The sequence below is a fragment of the Orbicella franksi genome, chromosome 9 (assembly GCF_964199315.1).
Source record: "Orbicella franksi chromosome 9, jaOrbFran1.1, whole genome shotgun sequence".
NCBI lineage: Eukaryota > Metazoa > Cnidaria > Anthozoa > Scleractinia > Merulinidae > Orbicella > Orbicella franksi.
In genome coordinates this window covers 29,257,993-29,279,549 of record NC_138153.1, presented here as the reverse complement: position 1 = coordinate 29,279,549, position 21,557 = coordinate 29,257,993, and the positions used below count along the sequence as shown (strand labels likewise).

Here is a 21,557-nt window from a genome sequence, read left to right as displayed (position 1 = left end):
GTCAAGGAGATACCGCTGAACATCGAAACGCGGGCTCCAAACATGGTCCAACATGGCGGACCAAACAAAGACAAGGAGAGAAGAACACGACGGCGTTTGTGCAAAGGTTGGGATAACCCAGGTTCTTTTTGAGTGTTGAAAACATTGTTTATTTTTCCTTGCTTCCTAAAAACTGAAATTCACGGTTTTCCACTTCACTTGTGTGGGTTTATATTCTCTCTCCGAGTGGCATTAATTGTCAGGTGATGTCAGCTGAGTTGAGGTGCCACATGCAATTGGCGAAGAAAACTTTGAAAGTTATAGATCATGTTGTTTTATATATTTGTTTTTTTTGAAGAGCATCTGGAATTTTATTACAAGTCTTCAGTTATAACTCTCCCTTTTTATGTCTTATTCTGGACACTTCTCCAGCTCAATCTTTAATTTTCATAACTTGACATTATATTTTTCCACATTGCCTGCTTATAGTCAGCTGATTCCAACTACGTCTGTTTCAAGGACAGGCGTGATGCAACCGGCTTTTCTTATCAGATGTCTCGCTGCAGTTTTTTGTCGTTATTATTCTCATAAATTATACACAGTTCCTGAACACAATCTGACCAGAAAATTTCCGTTATAAGAGAAGCTATCTGTTTCTTATCAACTTCTCCCCGGGGGGGAGGGGGGGAAATAACCTTAAGCTTACCAAAGGAGCACAAGCTTGAATCGATTACTAAACATGCTGAAAACCGAGTCTAAAAATTTAAGCTGAATGGAGACTGCTCATTTCATATCCAGAGAATTCTTTCCTTCTCCCATTATTTTTTTTGTGTGGTGAAATATATAATGTAGATAAACTCAAGTTGAAAAACTATTAATCCTAAGGTGGACCTTGTCCTGGGCTCTAGTTTCTTGCCATTTTTGACCAGGTCACTCAATATTTACAAATTTGTTTTTTTTTTTTTGACAAAATACTCGTGAGAAAATACTTGATATCAAATCTTCTTCTAAAATATTATGTGCTTTGTGAATTAGCTCTGGTGGTCAAATACCTTTCGAACTCCCTGAATTATTTGGCATATATTTTTGAGAGGCGATTAAGAGATCTCAGGAAATAGTTATAAACATCAGTGAAAAAGAGGCAATGCGAGAGACCAAAATGCCTAGAGCTAGCATTTTTCTGCTCTTATTATTTGGACATCAGACTGATGATCTAAATATGAATTTTTTTTTTTTCTCTACTCAGGCCCAGGAACTTCTTGCACGGTACCCCAGTACTGTGTTTGCATTCGACACCTCTGGAGACACAAGATATATTAGGTGTGACTTTCCGCAGTGCAAGCAACATGCTGAGGCCTTGCAAGGTATTGTCTTACGTTTGACCTGTCTTCATATTGTACACAGGAGCTTATGAGTGCTAAATACATCCAACAGGTTTGGGGAGATAAAAGGGAGATGAAAGGGAGATGTAAGGGAGATGCTGGGGATGCTGCATTATAAATATAAATTGAAATTTCTTTAAAAACACAGCAACGCTTTTAAATTTTTGGAACATTTTTCGATGTTTCAAGCACCATCATCAGCCATTATAAACATTAAAGATAAGATTTACAAAATGATCAGACAGATGGTACATGTAACTTTTCCGAAAAAAATGAAGTTTCATTGTATAGGAGTTATATATACTGATCATTTTGTAAATCTTATCTAATAGTATGTAAAATAACTTTCCATTGATTTTTTTCAGGGAAACATTGCTGGCTTCTTAATACCGTGAAGAATGTAAAAGTTCTTGAGAGACATGTTGGTAAAGAAGTCCATGATTATATGAAAGAAAAAGATTCTGGAATGGACAATCAAGTGGTCAGCCCTCATGATGTTGAAAGTCGAGGTCTTCTTGAAAAGCAACAGCTGCCAGAAGGAACTAGAAAGGTATCACATTTATTTTTTTACAGTGTGTCCATTCAATAATTAGCCTTTACCTACATTGGTGGGAGGCACAGTGGCCTCGTGGTTAGTAGGTTCGACTCCAGATCAAGCTGTCCTGGTTAGAGTCCTGGCCAGGGACATTGTATTGTGTTCTTGGGCAAGACACTTTACTGTCACAGTGCCTCTCTCCCCCCAGGTGTATAAATGGGTACTGGTGAATTTAATTCTGGGGTAACCCTGCGATAGACCAACATACCTTCCAAGGGGTAGTAGAAGTCAGGGCTGTCAATAAGGGCCGTAACCCGTAACACCTGTTACAGCTGAGTTTGTTTGATGGGCCCTTGATGTTACGGGTGAACTGACCTGTTGTTTATACCATTCCCTCATAAAGTAACGAGTTTGCTACGGGCGTGAAGGTCAAGGCTACAGGTGAATTAAAACTTAATGACAGCCCTGGAAGTACTCCTAGTCATTTCATGCTACAAAAACCAGGATAAGCTCTGGCCTGATTGGCCACTTGGCTCGCATATAGACTTTACCTAACCTACCTTATTTGTAAATCAGGAACTGAAATTCATCAAATAACATTTCAATGTTGACAACCCTTTGAAAATATTTTTTTATTCCTGGTTGAGGGTTTTGAATTGTTATTTCTGGGTTTTGAATTGTTATTCCTAAATTGTTTATGTTGTGGTTCCAGGTTCTTGCAGTATTCAACCTCAAAGACCCACAATCTCAGTTTGGTGACTGGATGTCCTTGTTTTTCAAAGCTGCCTTTATGGCTGAAGGTATTAAGATGGTGATTTTAAAAGCAGATTTTTATATGTTACCCTCAGGATAAATTTACCCTGCATGACATGCCAAATATCCTGAAAGATAAGAGCCTGGAATAAGACTAGTATCCTTTAAGGATCTTCAGAAGGTCATAGAAAAGCCCCGATACAATGAGCATGTTACAGAGATCTTGACAAAGATCCTTCAATATCTGCAAGGTTAAGATGAGGATTTCACCAGGATTTTAGAGTAAATTCTTTGCATGAGTTGTTTTGTAAGATCCTTTCTTGAAGATTTTTGAGGATCTTTGTAGGATTGTTGCAGGATCCAATGAGAACCTTGATGATCTTTGAAGATAACAAAAGAATTGAATAAACAACACATGCTCACAAATAACCCATGCTTTTACTGGCCAAGAATCATTAGCTCAAACTTAATCTGAAATTAAAACATTCTTGACAATCATAAATTCTATTTTTTTTCTGAAATATGCAGGGACGCGACAAAGTGACTGCATAGTCATCACTCAAAACTTTGTAAGTCGTCGGGAACTGATGGAATACATTGCAAAGTTGAAGTTTCTAAACAGTCACAGGCCAACAGGTATATATTTTGATAAGTTCTTAGCATGTTATCTTAGCAGTTCAAATGCCAGTAAGAAACTCAGTTCCTCATGCTATCTGAAACAGAAAATAAAACGTACTGTGGATGATGAATTGATGATGACATTGCAAGGTTTGTACAGGTCATTGAAACCCTGGAAAGTCATGGAATTCACGAATTTCATTTTCCAGGCCTGGAAAGTCATGGAATTTAATTGTTGGACATGGAAAGTCAAATAATAGTTTACATTCATTGCTGCACATGTCAAAACAAGAACAATTAGCCTCCCACGCAGACGCTTTTAGGGTAATTTGAACGACATGCATTTTGGTGAACCTCAGAGATTACAAAAAAATTGCAAATTTGAGCCTAAAACAAGGATAGTTGTTCGAAAGTGGCAGCTAAACTTCAGGTCATGGAAAAATGGAAAAGGTCATGGAAAGTCATGGAATTTGAAGAGCTCAAAAGAGTACGAACCCTGTATAAGATGTTGTATCTTCTGCAATAATCATTCAATGATAACTGGTAATTAATGTCTGTTCATTTACGACAGTTGAAGTCGTCATCGTGTTGAGCTGTCACTCAAGCTGTCAGGGTCAAGTTTTCTCATGCACTCCATTTGCCATTGGGAAGCAGTCTGGATTTGAAGAGTTTTGTTCACTACATGACTTTGTGATGGCCTGTCAGAGTGTGCTGAAGGACGTGCTAATGGCTACCCACATCTCGTCATGTTTCACTTTGAAACTAGACTGTTCTCATGCAGTAAGTTTTTCTTGTTATTACAGGTAATGTATGAATACAAGTGTAATCAAGAATTCAAGTGATAAATTTTGAAAATCCTCTCAAATTTGCACAAGCCTTTAGGTGAGTGCAAATTGAAAAGTAATGATAAACTGGCCTAGTCTCAGCCATTCACAATGAAGAAATTTTCTGAGTTTTACAATAATGCTCCAAAGGGAGAAATATAAAGAATGTTACATATAGAAATAGCATCAACTCGAAAAAAAATCTGAGTTCCAGATGAGATCTGAACCTATGAACGTTTCTGAGTTGATGCTATTTCTACATTTAACATAAAATAATGTGTAGAATAATTATTATAAAGTAGAAAAAATTGACTACAAGATGTCTGGAACACATTTTTGTTTTTGTAGCCTACATCTTTGTCGTGACTTTGTGTGTAATGATCATGTAGAAGCAAAGAAAAATGTGCCCAAAACAAAGCTTTTCTTTTGATCAGGACTGGCCAGTTGACGCTGACTGGTTGAAGACAAGACTGCACTCTGTTCTATGTGGCAGTACAAAAGAAGTTTATGAGACTGGTTCCCAGGTTGCTGATCTGCATTTGATGCTCTCGACCATGATCCCCAGCATAACTACTGGCACATGTGGTACAAGATTGAGGGATGCAGTGAACAGAGCATGCTCTGAAGGGTTCCCAGACCTGGCTAGGGAGATGGGTTTGGGATTCCTGGGCAGTGATAATGTGGATGAAAGGCTTTCAACAGAAGGCAAAGAGGATGAGGTACATAACAAACAGTGTAAATGGGTGTTAAGGCAACTTTGATTTAAGTTCACAGCACTCAAAAGGGATTTGTTAATTGTGTATAATTCGGCAATAAAAATGAAAGATCAATTTAAGACTTTTACAGTGGTGACACTCAAATTGTAACCACTTGACATTTTTTTTTACATTTTTTTGGTGACCATAGAATGAGAGCTCTTCATATTAACAAGAGTATTAAGCGTTGTTACTCTGTAAAATCGCTGATCTTGTACATTATATGAAGAGCCTTCGTTCTGAAACAAAACAAAATGTGCAAAAAATGTCGAGTGTTCACAGTTCAATTGTCCTTATCGTGGAGCGTTTCACCGTAGTAGTCTCTGTGCAGTGACACAGCCAGGTTATTTAAGTGCTGACTTCTGGGTTTTATTTTACTTTGTTCAGGTCACTCCACCTGGCTTGGTTATGTCGTCAATGCGGGTTGTTTTTCTTGTGGAAGATGAATTTCCTGGTACGCCATCTCGAGAGCCTGACAATTCCAAGCATTCTGGTTCGTACGTTGCCCTCGCTGACGCTTTAGTGGCGAATCTTCAAATGCGCAAGGCCTCAGATGTGAAATTTGAGTTCATGATTCTACGGATAAAGCATGGTGAAACCAGTCTGGTCCAAGAGTCCATGAGGAACCATCTAGACCTATTGCTTTGCGATACGTACAAAGTTCTGTTCATAGCACTAGGACCGATGTTTTCCAGACCTAACTTGGAGCTTATCAAGCTCATAAAGGAATGGAACGATCAAAGAACTGGTGATATCTGTTATGGAATACACTTCCAGCATGTGACAGCGATGCAGGCCTATGCCATTAAGAACAGGCTCAAAGAGATACAGGGTTCTGAAGTTCCCGGAAGTAACGTGGAAAAGATAACTCGAAGCAGTCATCTTGCAGTGACTGGACTGACTGAAAATGACAACAGGAACTGTGCTGCCTCATTTCCTGTGTTGCTCTACATGATCCATCTCGCTGTTGGTGAGAACGGCAACAGATTAGCTGGTAAAGGAATTCCTTCAGGTAAATGACCAACCATCTCGCATTTGGATTTCTAGTAATGGAGGTTCAATACGTCATCCATTTTACATGATTTTATATTGTATAGGTGTGTCTAATCCTTTTATTAAATGTCTTGGAATGTTTTCCGTTAAATTGGTCGTGAATGATCACCTTTTTAAAGGAGCTCAGTCACGGTTTGAGCATCTTGAAAAATTTAGCCTTTCTTAAGTTCGTCGTTTGTAATCCGTGTTAATCTTCGCCATCCTTAACCATCCTTGTTCCTTTATGGTTTATTATTATCTCTTTAGCGTTTTTCTATCTTAGTAAATGATTATTTAAAAGTGTCTTTCAGTTTAAAGGAATTTGTATATGCGGCCAAAATAACTCAAAATATCATGACTGAGGTTCTTGAAGTGAGTGTATTGCATGTATCCATTGATTAGTATCCTTGTACTCGTGTTATCGTGCAACAAATGCAGACTTAAATCAAACGGAACATTCACTCTTTCCTTCTAAGTTAATCGTGTTGTCTTTTCAGCTGTGTACAGCAAAAAACCGGTTGGTCACGGCATGTCCTCGTGGACATTGGAAGAAGTGTACATGGAGACTTGCCACGTGCTGTCGGGTTTGAGTAGAAAGTGTGGACTTCATTTGCTGTCTTCGGCATCAAACCCTGTACAGACCACTTCAACAACCAGCACATATCCAAGAGGAGTTCTTGCAAGTTCAGATGAACCAAGTGCATTAGAATCAGCTCGGAAGGAAGGAAGCGACGCTCCCCTGTCCGCTTGTGGCCCGCCTTCTGCACCTCCTCAGGAGCCAGCAGATCCATCCTATCACTTAACATTTCCAATAAAGGAATGCGAAGTTATGAGAGTTGGAAATTCACTTGAATTATTTCAAAGGGATGATGAAAACATTGACGCATTTAATTACAAACTCGTTACAGAAAATGAGGAGCCTTGCAGTGTCATGTGCCGAGACAAGCAATCTTCAAGCAGCACTGCAGATATCACGAATACAAGCTTTTCAGAGGGAGATAGAAACAATCAAGTGTCTGGTTCTGATTGTAGACGCTTAACAGACAATGAGGTGTCAGGTGGTGCAATATGTCAGGAGATGTCACTTTCAACTATCAATACAGTTATGGCTGTTACAAGCTCTTCTGTAGAGACTGGGAACAACGATGCATCAATGTTGGATGTCACATCTGTTAGCCCATCGTCAGCTATCAGTCCATTTGGGAAAGTTTCAATCACACCTCGGGAGGAAGGACGTAGAATGAAAGTGACTGATAATGAAGATGAGGTTGATGAAGGGCTAGATCGTGTAATGAGTTATGAGAAGTCATCTATAATCTTCGGTCCGCCATCAGCTACCAGCCCACTGCAGAATCATGTTAGTTTGCAGGAGCGTGAAGAAAGCACTACAAAACTGGTTGAAGATGGAAATGTTCTCATTAGGCTGCCTGGTCATCAGATAACCTTCCAAGAGAAGCTATCTTCAACCATCAACCCATATTCATCTGCCAGTTCAGTGAGGAAAGACGCAGGCTTGTTGGAGCTAGATGAATGCACTGAAAACCTGGTCAGTGATGAAAATGGGATTAGCGTCCTGGCAGGTCATATGCTCTTCCAAGAGATGCCATCTTCAACCATCAACCCATGTTCAACTGACAGCTCAGTGAGAAGTGAGGCAGACTTGCTGGAAATAGAAGAATGCACTACAAACCTTGTCCATGACGAACATGGGATCAGTGTCCTCGGTAGTCATGTATCCTTCCAAGAGAATCCTTCTTCAATGATGGACCCAATTCTGGAAGAGGCAAACCTGCTACCAAATGAAGCCGACGGACTAGCGGATGAGGTAGACAGGCTTAGTGAGGAGCCAAATTGCCTAACTTCTCAGGAAAAGCCTTCTTCTGCCATTAGTCCAGTTGGGGATATTGTAATTCCGCCAGAAGTGCAAAGAAGGGCAATAAGTCTTGTTGATGATGAAGATCGACTGGGTGAGAAGGAAAATGATGTCTTGTGTGACGAGACGCCATATTCACTTATCTCGACAGGTGCAGTCTTGTCAGCGGAACAAGGACGTTCAACAAACCTGGTCACTGAAGCGGATGGGTTTGAGAAGTCCGGTCATGAAATGTATCACGAGAATCCATCCTTAACTACCAGCGCCATTTTAACAAGTGCAAGCACATCAATGGTGGAAGGAAATGTAATGCAGCTAGCTCATGATGAAGATAAGCCTGATGAGGAACAACAATTTTCGACTTATGGCACAGTTACAACAGATGCACCCTCACCTCAAAAAAGGATCAAGACGAAGATCAGTAAAAAGACAACAGCGACTAAATCCGATGTTAAAGTGGACTCGCCTCTTCAAACTTGGCTCCAGAACTTCACAACGTTCTGTAAAAAACAAAATGCGGTCGAACAAAAACAGACGCAGACCAACGAAAGTAGCTTTGAAGACTCGAATTCCGAAGGTGTTCCTGGTAACTACAGAGGAAAGAAAGGTCGTAAGAAAAAGGTTCGAAAAGATTCTATGCCGGGAAACTTAGAAAGTTGTAATACATCAACTGAGATCCAGATTGCCATGGAAACGGATTGTGTTCCATCAGCAACTGTGTACCCAAGCATGTCAGAATTAATTTACGAAGACTCAACCGGTGGTCACATGGACAGTTCTGACAAAGAAGAAATTGTATTGGCATCTGATTCGTTGAATAGTACAGAATCTGTTCTAAATAGGTTGAATGGGTTTGAAGTTATGGAAGGTAAGAAACAGGGAATTGATAATGTAAAAGACGATCAATCTGTGAATAAAAATGCGCTTGGCACTTGGGAAAACAGTGACATGGAGATTAATTCTGAAGACACTTATGCCGAAAAGAAGTCTTTGTTGATCGATAATTCTGGTGATGTAGAGCAACCTTCAGTGAAGAAGCTTAGGAACGAATCTGATTCTGAATGTAAGGAGAGAATTGAAAGACCTCTGGACATAAACTGGGACAAAAGCGACGACTTGCCATTAATGGCTAATGTTGATGAAGTTCTTGTCCATCATTACATCTTAGACTTGTCCGTCAAATTTAACAAAAAAATTATGAAGGGAAGTATAGTGTTATTTCTTGAACCTCGTAACGAGGAAGTGACCAAGAAGCAATTTCAAATGACTTTAGATAGTTCACTGGTGGATATTGAGTCAGTCAGTGAAGTGGCCCTACCAGAAGACTATAAAGTGACATTTTGTGGCCATAAACAAAACACCCCTTTGACACAAGACACATCTTCATCCGGGGTACACAACGGTTTCCTTGGTAACATCCTCGGTGATAAGTCCCATACTCCTTTGCCGTTTAAGGGTCTGTCGTATTCTGTGTACGGGTGGTGTGTGCAAATTTGGAAACCTGATGCAACCGGCAAGGCTTGGCCCAGGTGTGTGTGGATTAAGTACCAGACGAGCCCAAAAGGCACTTCCCTGACATGGGCTACTGACCAAGATGGCAAGTAAGTAAGAGAATCATTCAAAATCAGTGTATCTAGCCTAACCCAGCGCTATTCACCTTATGAGTTTGTCTTTGTGCACAGTTGGTATCCTAGGATTCACCGTCACTGGTCGCAGTTTTATTCGAGTACAATAGCAAATGGTGAGGGATCCAACGCCAATACATCTCCCTCCTTCAGAGACTTTTCCTGAGCGTGGAGCGCGATCGGCGAAAGGGAGCCGAGCGTGGAGCGCGATCAGGATGAACTGGAAACGAGCGCAGAACGTGAGCGGGGAGTGATGGGAAGGAGACTTCTTCTCTCCCTTCCATCTTCCCCAGTTCATTTTCTGTGGTGCGGACGACTGGGGACGAGGTTACTAGATGTTGATACATCTTGAGAATTAAGTGACATGTGATTGATTGATTGATTGCTTGCTTGCTTGCTTGCTTGCTTGCTTGCTTGCTTGCTTGCTTGCTTGATTGATTGATTGATTGATTGATTGATTGATTGATTGATTGATTGATTAGTTAATCAATTGATTGATTATTTCTCTTCTCTGTACCAGACCCTCTGTATTCTCGCCCGGTGCTTACATCAACAATCGATCTCTGATGCCCTGTCAAGAGCCTCCTGTTGCCATGTCAACCTGGCAGGCGTCTATTCACGTGCCTGAGGGCTGTGTTGTGCTCATGAGTGGGAACGAATTTGTCGGCAAAACGACCGGAAGTGACGATCAAGGTAAGCTCTAATGTTTGCTTGGTAATTATCACCTGGTCGCGGAATCTAGACGATACTGGCTGCACTTTTCCTTTGAAAGGAGGTACACAGACAGGACTAGTTATTATGGGATTGCTGAAGCAGGAAGTGCGCTGGACTCCGGACTGAGTTGTCCGAGTTCGAGACCTGGCTGTGGACATTGTGTTGTGTTCTTGGGCAAGACATTTTACTCTCACAGTGCCTCTCTCAACCCAGGTGTATAAATGGGTACCGGTGAATTGTTGTGGCAACCTGACAGAATGCTGGGGCGTTACTTACGATGGACAAGCATCCCATCCAAAGGAGGGGGAGTGAAGCAATACTCCTAGCTACTTCAAGCGAAGAATTCGAAGTTAAGCCATTGGGCTTAAAAGGAAGTAAAAATTAACGATAAAAGCGAACGATAAACGCGAGACGTTTCGAATGACACCATTTTCAAGTTAATATTCAAAAAGATAAGAAATAAACTGTCAAAAAAAGATTAACATGATAAGTAATTAAGTAATATGCAATGTCACGCAAATAGTTTTGCCTGGATTGAGTCTGATTGGTCATTGAGAGATGGTGACAAGTCTCTAATTGGTAACTTTTCATGTACTAAACAATCAAACTTATTGTGGCATGGCTTAAAAGGCTTTACTTTGTAAAGCAACTGGAGTGGTGTGGGTTCAGAAGACTTTAAATATAGTAGCCAGCACGTTATTTTTTCTCTTTCAGTGACCTACCATTATGAGATGGACTGCCCACTGCCTTGTTCCACTCTGGCCGTGGCAGTAGGTTGGTGGCAATGCCGACAGTCCAGGAACGCTGAAACCAAAAATGGCAGCAGCCCTGACCTGCCTGTCACCTGTCGTTTGTTCGCCCCGCCCAGTTTGATTGATGCGGCGGCGAACGAGTTGCTAGGATACGCACCAAAGTTTTTGGAGGCGTCGTGTGAGCTGTTGGGCCCTTATCCCTTTAGACGCTTGGATATGTTGGTTTTGCCCAAGTGCTTCGCTTGTATGGGACTCAAGAGGTTGGTCTACAGATTGAAAACTAATTCTCCATTTCGATAACTGTGCATTTGTTTGAATGGTGGTTATGAGAATTTGGTAGTAAATTCGTAAAGATCACGTACTTCACGTTCGCGTTTTGTGGATTAACGAGCTTAGAATGTCAGTTATCTTTCTGTGCTGGCGTTAGCCGTTGCTCTGGTGTTGAACGTTTTGTTTCTGCTTTTGTTTTGGTGGAAATTTAGTCCCAACCTGGTGTTTCTGTCCCAGTCCCTTCTCTCCGGTGACGCCAGTATGCGGGTGCGCCTGGCACATGAGATCTCACACGCTTGGTTCGGTTTGCTGGTTGGCGCGAAGGACTGGAGCGAAGAATGGCTGTCTGAAGGCTTTGCGACATTCATAGAGGAGAAGATTCAATCCAAGGCTGAGCGGGTTTGTGGACATTTTACTTTTGTTACAAATGAATAGAGAATAATAACTCGTGTGTTTTTGGAAGGAATGAAGAACGCACATGGAAGAGGGACGTCAAAGAAAGTTAAAGTGCTCAAATGTAAAAAGAAATGAACTCTGGCGAGAAATAAAATTAAACCAACAGAAATTGCGAATTGTCATTTTGCTACGCCCCAGAACTTGTATGTATATTTTGAGTTATTTTAGCCACGTACAAAACCTTTCAATTGGACGAAACCTTCAAATAATAGTTTTCTAAGAAAGAAAAACACCAAAGAGATAACAATAATCTTTAAAGGACCAAGGATGGTTAAGGATGGAGAAGATTGACACGGATTACAAACGACGAACTTTGAAAAACTTAGGCTAAACTTAATACGCTCCGAGCGCCCGGTGTACTTGTCTAATTTGACTGCTTGCTGATACTGTGTCTCTTTTCAGTGGTCCAAGGATAAAGACAGGTTTTTTCGGGAAATCAGGCAAATTCTCAGACACAGATGTTTGTTGTCTGAGATCAGAGAGTGCGATGACAATCTAAAATGCTTGAGGTAAGGAGAGATGCGTCATCAAAATACCTGTATGAACCTTTCGGTTCCGAGATTGGAATGCAAATTCTCGTTAATAATAATCGCACATTTCTTTAAATGTTCAGTGCTGAGAATTTGATGGAAAATCAACGCAAAATTGCCCAATTTACAAGCTTAGTTATTCTTCCAAATTGTTACGATTAAAGCGTACGGACATACCTGGCTGTAAAGAAAATATATAGCTATCTAAAGAGGGGGGTAGGGGTTGTGCGTAGGGGGGGAGGGTGTGCGTAAACTTGTAAAAGGGTTTCTTTATCCTTAACTATGATTTAAATGATGATGTGGCTAGCAACGAAATAAAATGGATCGCTCGAATGATTGATCGATCAGTTGATTTAATAACTGGTTTTTAGGTTGCTGCAGTCACTGAAAGAAATCTTATGTGCGAATTCTGTTAAACAACACGATCAAGTTTAAGAGATCTTTGCAATCGTCAATTGACTCTAGCAGTTGTAAACAAAGCGCAGAGAAAATTGAACAGCTTAACGGGTTTCGTACCAGTGAGTCCTACGATACCAGAACAATAATATGCTTAAGCACCAAGCTGCAAGCAAACATTGTAATATTTTTTTGTTCTTTTCAATACAGGCCCAAATCAGTTAAACCCGCATCAGGTCAGAATCTTTTTTTCCTTATTAAAACGTGTTTTTTGTGTGTGTTTGTGATTCGTGTCCTCGTATCAAAGTTATATTTGTACTCTACTGATCAAACTTTGTTTTCTTTATCTTGCGCAGCTCTTTCCACAGCTGAAGCGGTTAAGAGGAACTTTGGTCAAGCAGAAACCATGAAACCTCACACGGTGGTACAGTTTGGTCAAATCTGCTCTAGAAAATGGACACAAATTCACTACCTCAAGGTTTGCCTCTCCTGAAAAATGTACAGTTTTACTCTTGGAAGCAAGAGTCAGCGCGGCCAAGTGGTCAGGGCGTCGGACTCGCAATCCAGTGGATTCCCGGATTCGAGGTCCGCTCCGACCACTACCTGGATTTGTTTCTCGGTAGTCCCGAGTTCAAATCCTCGGCCACGCTTGTAAATAGCCAACTGGTTTACCTCCGGCCAATTGGCATACTTAACCATGTTCTGTTCAATTTGAATTATTTGCTTCAGTTGTTTGCTCGGCCCCACTAGCCTTTGTGCTGTGCATACTGCCAAGAGTAGATAAAGGTTATTAGTTTGTAGTCTGTAGTCAGAATTCCTCGGTTCCCGTCGCCTTCTTTGTTTATTGCTTCCACAATCAGTTCAGGCGTTTAGAATAAAAATGGCGGGCGGCTTTAGGAGATTTTGATCATTCGTGTTTTCTATCCGTTGAGCGAATCGTTTCAAATGTCCTTCATTCAGAAAAACCGAAAATTTAGTTTGATCTCAACGTTGGGCCCCTAGTTCCGTTTCATGAAAATTACGTACGGGACCACACGGACTGATCTGGCGTTATTGTTTTGCCTCATGAAACGTGCTGTGGTGACGAGTTTACTTCTTACGACGACTGTACGGCATAAATTGTTTCCTGTAAACCAAACCTACAACTTGCTTGTGAAGTTTTAGCCGGGTTTGATTTTTTTTATTTATTCTCGTTAAAAGACGTAAGCTTGTCAGATCGCGTGAAGTTAAGTTGCACCTTACAAATATGACAAATTCAGCAATGGGTTTTGTCTGAGGGAACTCGAAAATTTTGTTTGAAGGGCAAGGCCAAGCTTCAATTTCTGCCGCTTTCTCGAGCCCAGTCTTCGTTTCTCTCCGAATAGGGAAGGATTGCCGAACAACGGCTGGTAAGAACCCAGCCAATGCAGTGAATGCCCAGTGTAGTCTCGGTTGCACTAGATCTTAGAAATAACCCCGCCAGAATATTTTCCTTAGCCTGGTATCTTTTGTTTTTTCAGGGGTACTTTCTCCTTCACCGTTTGGCCAGCATGGTGGGTCTTGACGAATTTGATGAGTTTCTTTTTAACTATGTCCAGCATTTCAAAGGACAACTTGTTGCATCGGAGGTGAGTCGTTTCTGTCGATTTATACCGTTTGGATTCAAGTTAGCCCCTGAAGAGCTAATTAATTTTTTGAACCCGGGTGACTGTAAACGTGATCCTTGACACTGAACAAGTGTCAGTGTAATATTGCACAGTTTGCTATCTATCAATGATTTAATCATTACTGTAATCCGTCTGAAAGTTTCAAGTCTAACTTGTTGCTGGGTATCTTGTGTTTTCTAGGACTTCTTTGAATTCTTTATGGAAAGTTTCTCCAACGTGCCAAGGTAAGGGAAATTAGAACCTCCTGTCACGTGATATGCACATGTCACGTGATTTTCACATACCACGTGATATGCATTATCACGTGGTGGGCATATGCCACATCAAACTGAAACAGTCGGTCAGGCTATACAGGGAGCCGGCGCTGAACAGAAGCTCGTTGGTTGTTTTGATTTCGAACCCTCCTTTCTTGCCGACAGCTGTTGTAATTCATCTTTTTTATTTCCACAGGGAAACAACAGACAATTTTTTTCGTGAATGGCTGGAAAGAGCTGGAATGCCAAAAGTAAGCGGGTAGTGTTTGATTTTACATCCTTTAAAGACGTTTGTTTGTTTGTTTGTTTGTTTCCGGTATATTCGATAACTATTAATTCATTCATACCTCTTTTTATTTGTGCCCAGTCCTTCCCGAAGAAGTTTGAAAGCCCCGACAATGAACTTGTCTCGCAAGTGGAAAACGAGGTAGGTGGTAACTGCTGACCAGCGATGCACGCTAATTCGTTAATCTGGTCAACTCCTACTTGTGAGAAGTAAGCATCATTTTGATTGAAACTTTTTTTTCTGTTAAAACGGTTTGTTGAAACGAATTCTGTGTCGATGCTTAATCTGGAATTATAAATCAAGGGGGTCGCCCAGAATTCAGCGACACATGCGGGACGCTGGCACTAAATTTGAAAGCTAATGAGAAAACGGAGCAGAGCCACAAACTGTAGAAAGAAAATAAAATATGTTTTCTTGCGTTTTGTTGGCGCTTGCTGTACAAGTGTGAACTAAAATTAACATTTCATTGAATGTTTTGGTGAAATTATAACGTGGCCAGGGTTTGCTATAAATAGTATAAAAGCGCTTAATAACTTGAGCTGGCGAGCGTTGACAAGTAAAACCGGCGAAATACACGCATCTGTGGAGTTCCCCGGTGACAGTGTTTAGTATGTTCTTATGTGTTATATCTTCGCGCGAACAATACTGATACTTTGACATGCAACGAGTGCTGAGCGCGGGAAAACACGCGTCAGTCAAGTCATGGTTGGTGGCTGCTGATTGGCTGAAAAATCAGCATGTTTGCTCGGATTGGCTGGGGCATGTTACACGTGGTTTTTGAATCAATTATATATAGTTTTGTAAGCACCAAAAAAAGAAACAGTGCAAAGACGTGATTTGCACTTAAGCGCTCGGTCACTGAATAGACCATTTTGCTAATGCAAATATTTGCTAGTTGCATTCCCTTGTGGAAGCAAGAAGTGGTCACTCGGCCAAAAATGGCCTCATTAATTCATTAAATAGATCAAATTTTGCCCCCACAAGGGACTGGAGCAAAATGGTGTATTACTGTTTTCATATTTGAGTCATTTAAGTAGGTTTGTATGTAAATAAGCGTTCAAATTGTTACAGTTTCAAACGTGGAAGAAACAGGACTCTGTTAACAAACGGAACAAGACACTCAAAGTTAGAAAGAGGAAGAAACCTCCAAACAGTACATTGGTGAGTGGTTAAAAATCATTTTGCCTCAAACAGTCTTAAATTATTTTGTCCTTAATTCAAGAAGAAGAAAAAGAGGAAGTTTAATGGTTGCAAACAACTACTTGATACTTTAAGTGTTATAAGATCGTCGGCACTTTTCAAACTGACACGATTCGACCCGAAAAATGCCGACGACGTTATTCGGTAGCATTCCGTTGACACGCATGTCCAGTGCGGTTCTGTGCGCACTGAATTGATCAAACGCCTAGTTCTTAGGCCTCGATATTTCGCCGCGGTCAATCGGTCTTGGTTCGCGTTGTGTGTCGTGGAAAACTCAGTAAAATAATCTCTATAAATAAATTGCGGTTTTTTTAATTAAATTATAGGATGTCGCAGAACAAGTTGTTTTGTTGCTGGAAAAGCTTTTGGAGCGAGAGACGATATCCCACAGCACATTGCGTCAATTAGAGAAGTGCTACAACTTATCAAATGGAAATGCAGAGGTTGGTATATTTTCCCCGCCTGTTTTGATATTTGATATATTTTGATATTTTGAGATTGATCTGTTTCTGTGTTTTGCCGTTTGTATCAACTGTTGTAAAGATTTCTAATTGAGAGAACCTTTTTGTAACTTTGTAAAGATGCCCTGAAATAGCCACAAATATAACGCCGCACATCCCGGTATAACGTGACATGACTATATATTGCGTGATAAAGCTCCTTATATTGCGTGACATAGCGATTCTCACAAACGAAACACATTGCCTACTAGAAGGTTACTGAAGGTGAATTTTATTTTGCAGATTCGACATCGCTGGTGTGAACTGGTTGTAAAACACAAGTAAGTACCATTACATCACTTAATACTCCTGTGTTGTTTCACGGAGAGATTGAAAATGTAACGTTTTCATTGCTTCCAATATAGTTACACTCCAGCGCTCCAAGAAGTCCACAGATTTTTGGTGGAGGATCAGGTATGAATTCTCCTTACTTGTTGCTTTACATTTCTTTCCACTATAGTTCAGAGAATTTGGTGACGTGTTAAATTACTGATTTTCTTCACTCTTGTACGTTTGTTCTCTTAACAGTTAATAGCAAAATAAGACGTTGATTGCTCCAAGCTAATGCGTTTTCTACTTATGATTTCTTTGCCTTTTCCAGGCGTTTATTTCGTTGGGGCGCAGCGCAAAAAACGGCGAGCGGAAACATTAAATTATTTTTCCCCGCCGTTTCTCGCGCTACGCCCCAACTGACTAAACGTCTGGAAGAGGCTAATGATTTCTAGATACCATACGTGTTCATAAGATGAAAAAAAAAAAAAGTAAATCAATAAATGAAAATTAACAAAGCCGGCACATAACAGTCTTGACGAACCTGCGGCCTGTGGCCGATTAGAAACGTTAGTTTTGTGAAGGGAAGAATACCTAAGAACTGCGAGGAAAACCCTGGCAGCAAGAACGAGAGCAACCAACAACAACAAACTTTATTTGCTCTCATTCTTATCGAAGCGTACTTTATATTTCTTGATAAAAATACGGTAAATGTTTTCTATTTTTTGAATAGAGTTCTGGCTGCCTGGAATAATCATAGGATTAGTGGAACCAGGCAGGGAAAAACAAACTCGACCCTCATACGACGCCGGGTGACAACCGCCCTCACCTTTGCGCGATTCCTAAACCTCCCCCCCGGCGGGGGGGGACCTCCCGTATGAAAAGTCGGAGATGTTCGTTAATCACAGATTAATCACTTAGGATGTTCAGGAAGGAATGCCACATTTTGTAACCGTCAAAGTATCTTTCAGGGTGTACTCGAAGGACTAACAATAAAAACCCTGTCATTAAAGGTTAAAGTGGTATATGTTCCGGGTGAAATAAGGCTCGATTGTGATATTGGTCTTCTTGAGGGATTCAATTCAAATTTTACGACGAGCATCCCCGACCTTTTCATGTGAAAGTTCCTCCCCCCCTCCCCCGGGATCCTTGCCTCCCCGGTGCAACCTTTGATATAGGGAACAAGAGTTAGTTCACACGTAAGGTTTTCTTTGTAATTTATTCTTGTTCCTTTTACCCATGTTTGCAGGGAATGGGAATTTACCTGTTTGGTGAACTGATCATTTCTCAGCAGCCCAAGCAACGCGCTTTGGTTGACGAGGTATTGAGAGAAATTGGACCGGAGATGGATAGATGCACTTACCGAACGGTTAAGGACATGTTGGAGGGCAATGACTAGAGGATCCTGCCATCACACACCAAACTAAGCTCTTAAATGGTAGTCTCCTTCGAAATCGGCTATTTTGGTGTCACGCAATGCATTATGAACGAGCTTTGCGTAACGGACTAATTAACAATTAGACCCGTAGCCCGCAAGGGCTGCGGGTCAATAGCCCATGAGGCGAAGCCGAATGGGCTATTGACCCGTGGCCCTTGAGGGCGAAGGGTCTAATTGTTTTAGTATCATCCAGTTAGTCGGACAGAAAAGGTAGTAATAAAGTTAGCAAAAGCAAGTTGGAGAAATATTTATTTGGGAATAAAACGAAAGAAAGCGTCACGCTCGATGGCGCCAATTTCGCTACTCGATGACTATTACTAATAGTCCCCTAGTAGCGTAACCAATCAAAATGCAGGATTTGCATTAGCCCACTAGTTGGGTGATACTAATCATTTATTAGACACAGACTACAGTACGCACATACATAGGTCTTTCCACTCAGAGGAGAGACGCGTTGCGTGACGAAGCAAGTAACGCTTAAGGCATCCAGAGTGAGACTTTCAGACGCATGTTCATCAGATGGACAAAGTGCAGGACTGAAGAATGAATGAATGAATTAATAATTAATAGACAGAATGATTTTAGATAAATAGATAGACAATTCAGTATTATAGATAACGCGCTGTATGACGCGCTTGGTACAATGACTTTTATGTCGCACAATCACATTCGACAGAGAAATCCAAATCCAGTTGCTGGTGCAGTTATTCAAAAATATTTCCGTAGCTTGTGAGCCGGAGGCCCTGTCCGCATGTTGTCGGAGGAATTTAATAAACGGTGTTTTCAATCTGAAAACGCTTCAGATGTTTTCTGTCCACACCACACTGGAGAAATTTTGTCATTTCGAACTTGTGTTCGAGGAAAACTCGGCGGGGAAATCACACGATTAACATGAAGTCATCATTTTCGAAATGTTTTCGGTCCACACAAAAACGCAAAGCCGGTTTCAAGAGCGTTTTCGAAAAGCTCCGTTTTCGTGACGGATTAGTGTGGGCGGTAAGCCTAACCGTAGAAATAAAACTGCGTTTTCAAATTTCTCGGGTAGGGTGTGGATGGGGCCTGAAATTCATGGGGTACTTCAAAAAATGCATCAATACTGTACGTCAGATTACAGTATATTTACATTTGTACGTATCTCCTCGTTGTCAACAACCAACAAATGCTGGCACACCCAGGTACATGTGCAAATGGAATAGTGTTACACGATAACGGATAACAAAACTGTTAAATTTGTTGTCTGTATGTACATCTTGATCAACGTGTGAGAAATATTTATTCGGGCACACGGGTGCACAAACCAATACTTATACATACAGTTGTTTCAACGTAATAGAAGGAAACAGCACAAGCGTGTGTATTCATGTTTTCTCCTTTCTTCTTGCTGAAACACTGTGATCCACAATCAAGCAGCGCCAAACTATTAATTTTAATTTATAGAATTTTGAGAACTTAAGATTTCAACTAATTTATTACTAAATAGTAAGGACAGGAAATTTGAAAAAAAAGAAAGGTAATAGGATTTTCCAGTAATTTTTGCTTTGTAAGTAATTCTACCCAGATTTCAGTAAAAATGGCTGTTTTATCCAGTAGAAGTGAGACATTTACTGTACCCCGCAAAGTATTCAATGTGGTGTGATTAGTTTCACTCGCTCGGCCGCTTGTTTATATCATATTTTTAGTGTCCATAATTTAACAGCAAATCGCGTTAAGGTGATTCTTCAGGGATAAAAGTTGCCGAATAATTTTTTTGAAACTTTCCCTGAATGTTCCCTACCAAACACTGTTTTGAAAAATTCAATAAAAAGGATAAGTCACCATGTACGATTAAGAGAGATGACGGGCCAATCGTACCCCATTTATGCCTTACCATGCGCTTCATTTCATCATTGCGGTGGCTGGAAGAAAAGGTTATTAAAGCTACTAAAAAAATCGTCGAGAAAAAATTCTTGGTAGGTAGAAAGTCTCGGGCACTTGGAACAATGTGATATTTAATTTATGGGAAAATCACGCAATTCTAAGCGACATTGACTCAAAAAGTTCCTCGAATCGTTGTTTTCGGGCTCATAATTTGCATCTTCGCACTCTTTTAGCTATATCCTTATTCCTTCCGAAAAATTTCTTTTTAGAGTTCTTTTCAAAGAGGATAATATTTACGCCAAAATTATGTAATAAAAAACCCACCTTTTGAATAATCAAACTTGATTTTGCTGCTGCTATGTTTTACTTTGCTGTTTGATTTTGTTGCTATATAAGTGTGAATGTAGTGAATTTATGTTGTAATGTAGTATATGTAGGTCTAGCTTAGTTGAATTACTTTTTTTATGCTGCCATTTATTTGACCATTGCGGTGTCCAATCAGAAAGCTCTCGCTACTTTGGCCACTGCTCACATAAGAATTTTATTTCCTTACGGCTTCATGTTTCTTAATTTTCCTTATTTTCATTACTATTCCGTATAAAATTTATATAAATGACCTTTTTTATGTAAACAAAGAATTGAATTGAAAAAAAAAAAGAAAATATCTTCTGGAGAATCCGGGTATCGATCCCGGTACTTCCCGCATGCAAAGCGGGCGCTCTACCATTTGAGCTAATCCCCCAACTACGATATCTTCATCCCCATACAGTTAATTTATAAACCATTGATTATATTGCTTCACTCCAGCAATGATTTATTTTAATTTTTTATCAAATTAAATGAAAGTTTCTTAAGCTATAAGACCACTGAGTTTTTCACTTTACTAACGATAATGACAGGGAAAATATATTCTGGAATTAATTGTAAGTTTCATGAACTCCGCGCAAAAGTTAAAGTGTACATGACAGATACTTTTTAATTGCTTGATGGAATCTACATGAGATCATGATATGGAAATCGAAAAAAAAATTGGTTATCGTTTTTTTTTTTTTTCACCGCGTTTTAGCCATCTGGAAACGTGAATTTTCACTTCCGGTTGGGTCCGAAACCGCGGGGGTTTGGGACCTGGAACTAGTTGGGATCTGACATCAAAACAAGATCTACATATCTTTCGCAAATATTTATAATTTTACACCAAAACTGGTACTACGCTTGATTGCCTAATTCCTAGTGTATTGCAATGATTTGTTTCTTTTCTATTTGTTTGGTTCGAAAAATAAGTCAGTCTTGATTTCTTAGGCTGCGAATGTAGACATATTTCCGGCTGTCGCTTGCCGGACATACGTCTGCGTTCGTAGGCTACGATTTCTCGGTGGTAAACCAAAAGGATCACGGCGTACAGTGAAATGTTCACTCAAGAACCTCCCTATATTTATGGAAATCACCAAATAGTTGACCTCCCTTAGGTAGATATCTCCGAGTAAAAACTAGACAAGAAATATAAAATTGCCTGAAAGAAAACTTCCGCCCCCTGTATTTTTCGGTTCGTCTAGCGAAGTACCTCCCGCAGGTTGATATAACTCAGCTCGCCTTGTTTCCTCCCAGTATACCC

The 21,557-nt window shown here is 40.4% G+C and overlaps 1 protein-coding gene across 1 annotated transcript; it reads left to right on the top strand.

Annotated features, from left to right (window-relative positions):
- The first annotated feature begins 28 nt into the window (after positions 1 to 28).
- On the top strand, positions 29 to 20,969 carry LOC145497324 (uncharacterized). Its single transcript, XM_081477148.1, has 24 exons — positions 29 to 106; positions 1,226 to 1,343; positions 1,727 to 1,911; positions 2,609 to 2,696; positions 3,178 to 3,285; positions 3,839 to 4,047; positions 4,526 to 4,810; positions 5,234 to 5,858; positions 6,376 to 9,352; positions 9,897 to 10,069; positions 10,805 to 11,102; positions 11,325 to 11,511; positions 11,971 to 12,077; positions 12,705 to 12,730; positions 12,851 to 12,972; positions 13,994 to 14,101; positions 14,321 to 14,364; positions 14,591 to 14,645; positions 14,762 to 14,821; positions 15,752 to 15,841; positions 16,207 to 16,323; positions 16,624 to 16,661; positions 16,746 to 16,794; positions 17,900 to 20,969. Exons 1-24 carry the CDS (start codon positions 53 to 55, stop codon positions 18,047 to 18,049), a joined length of 6,273 nt encoding a protein of 2,090 aa, XP_081333274.1. The 5' UTR covers positions 29 to 52; the 3' UTR covers positions 18,050 to 20,969.
- Positions 20,970 to 21,557: the final 588 nt, after the last annotated feature.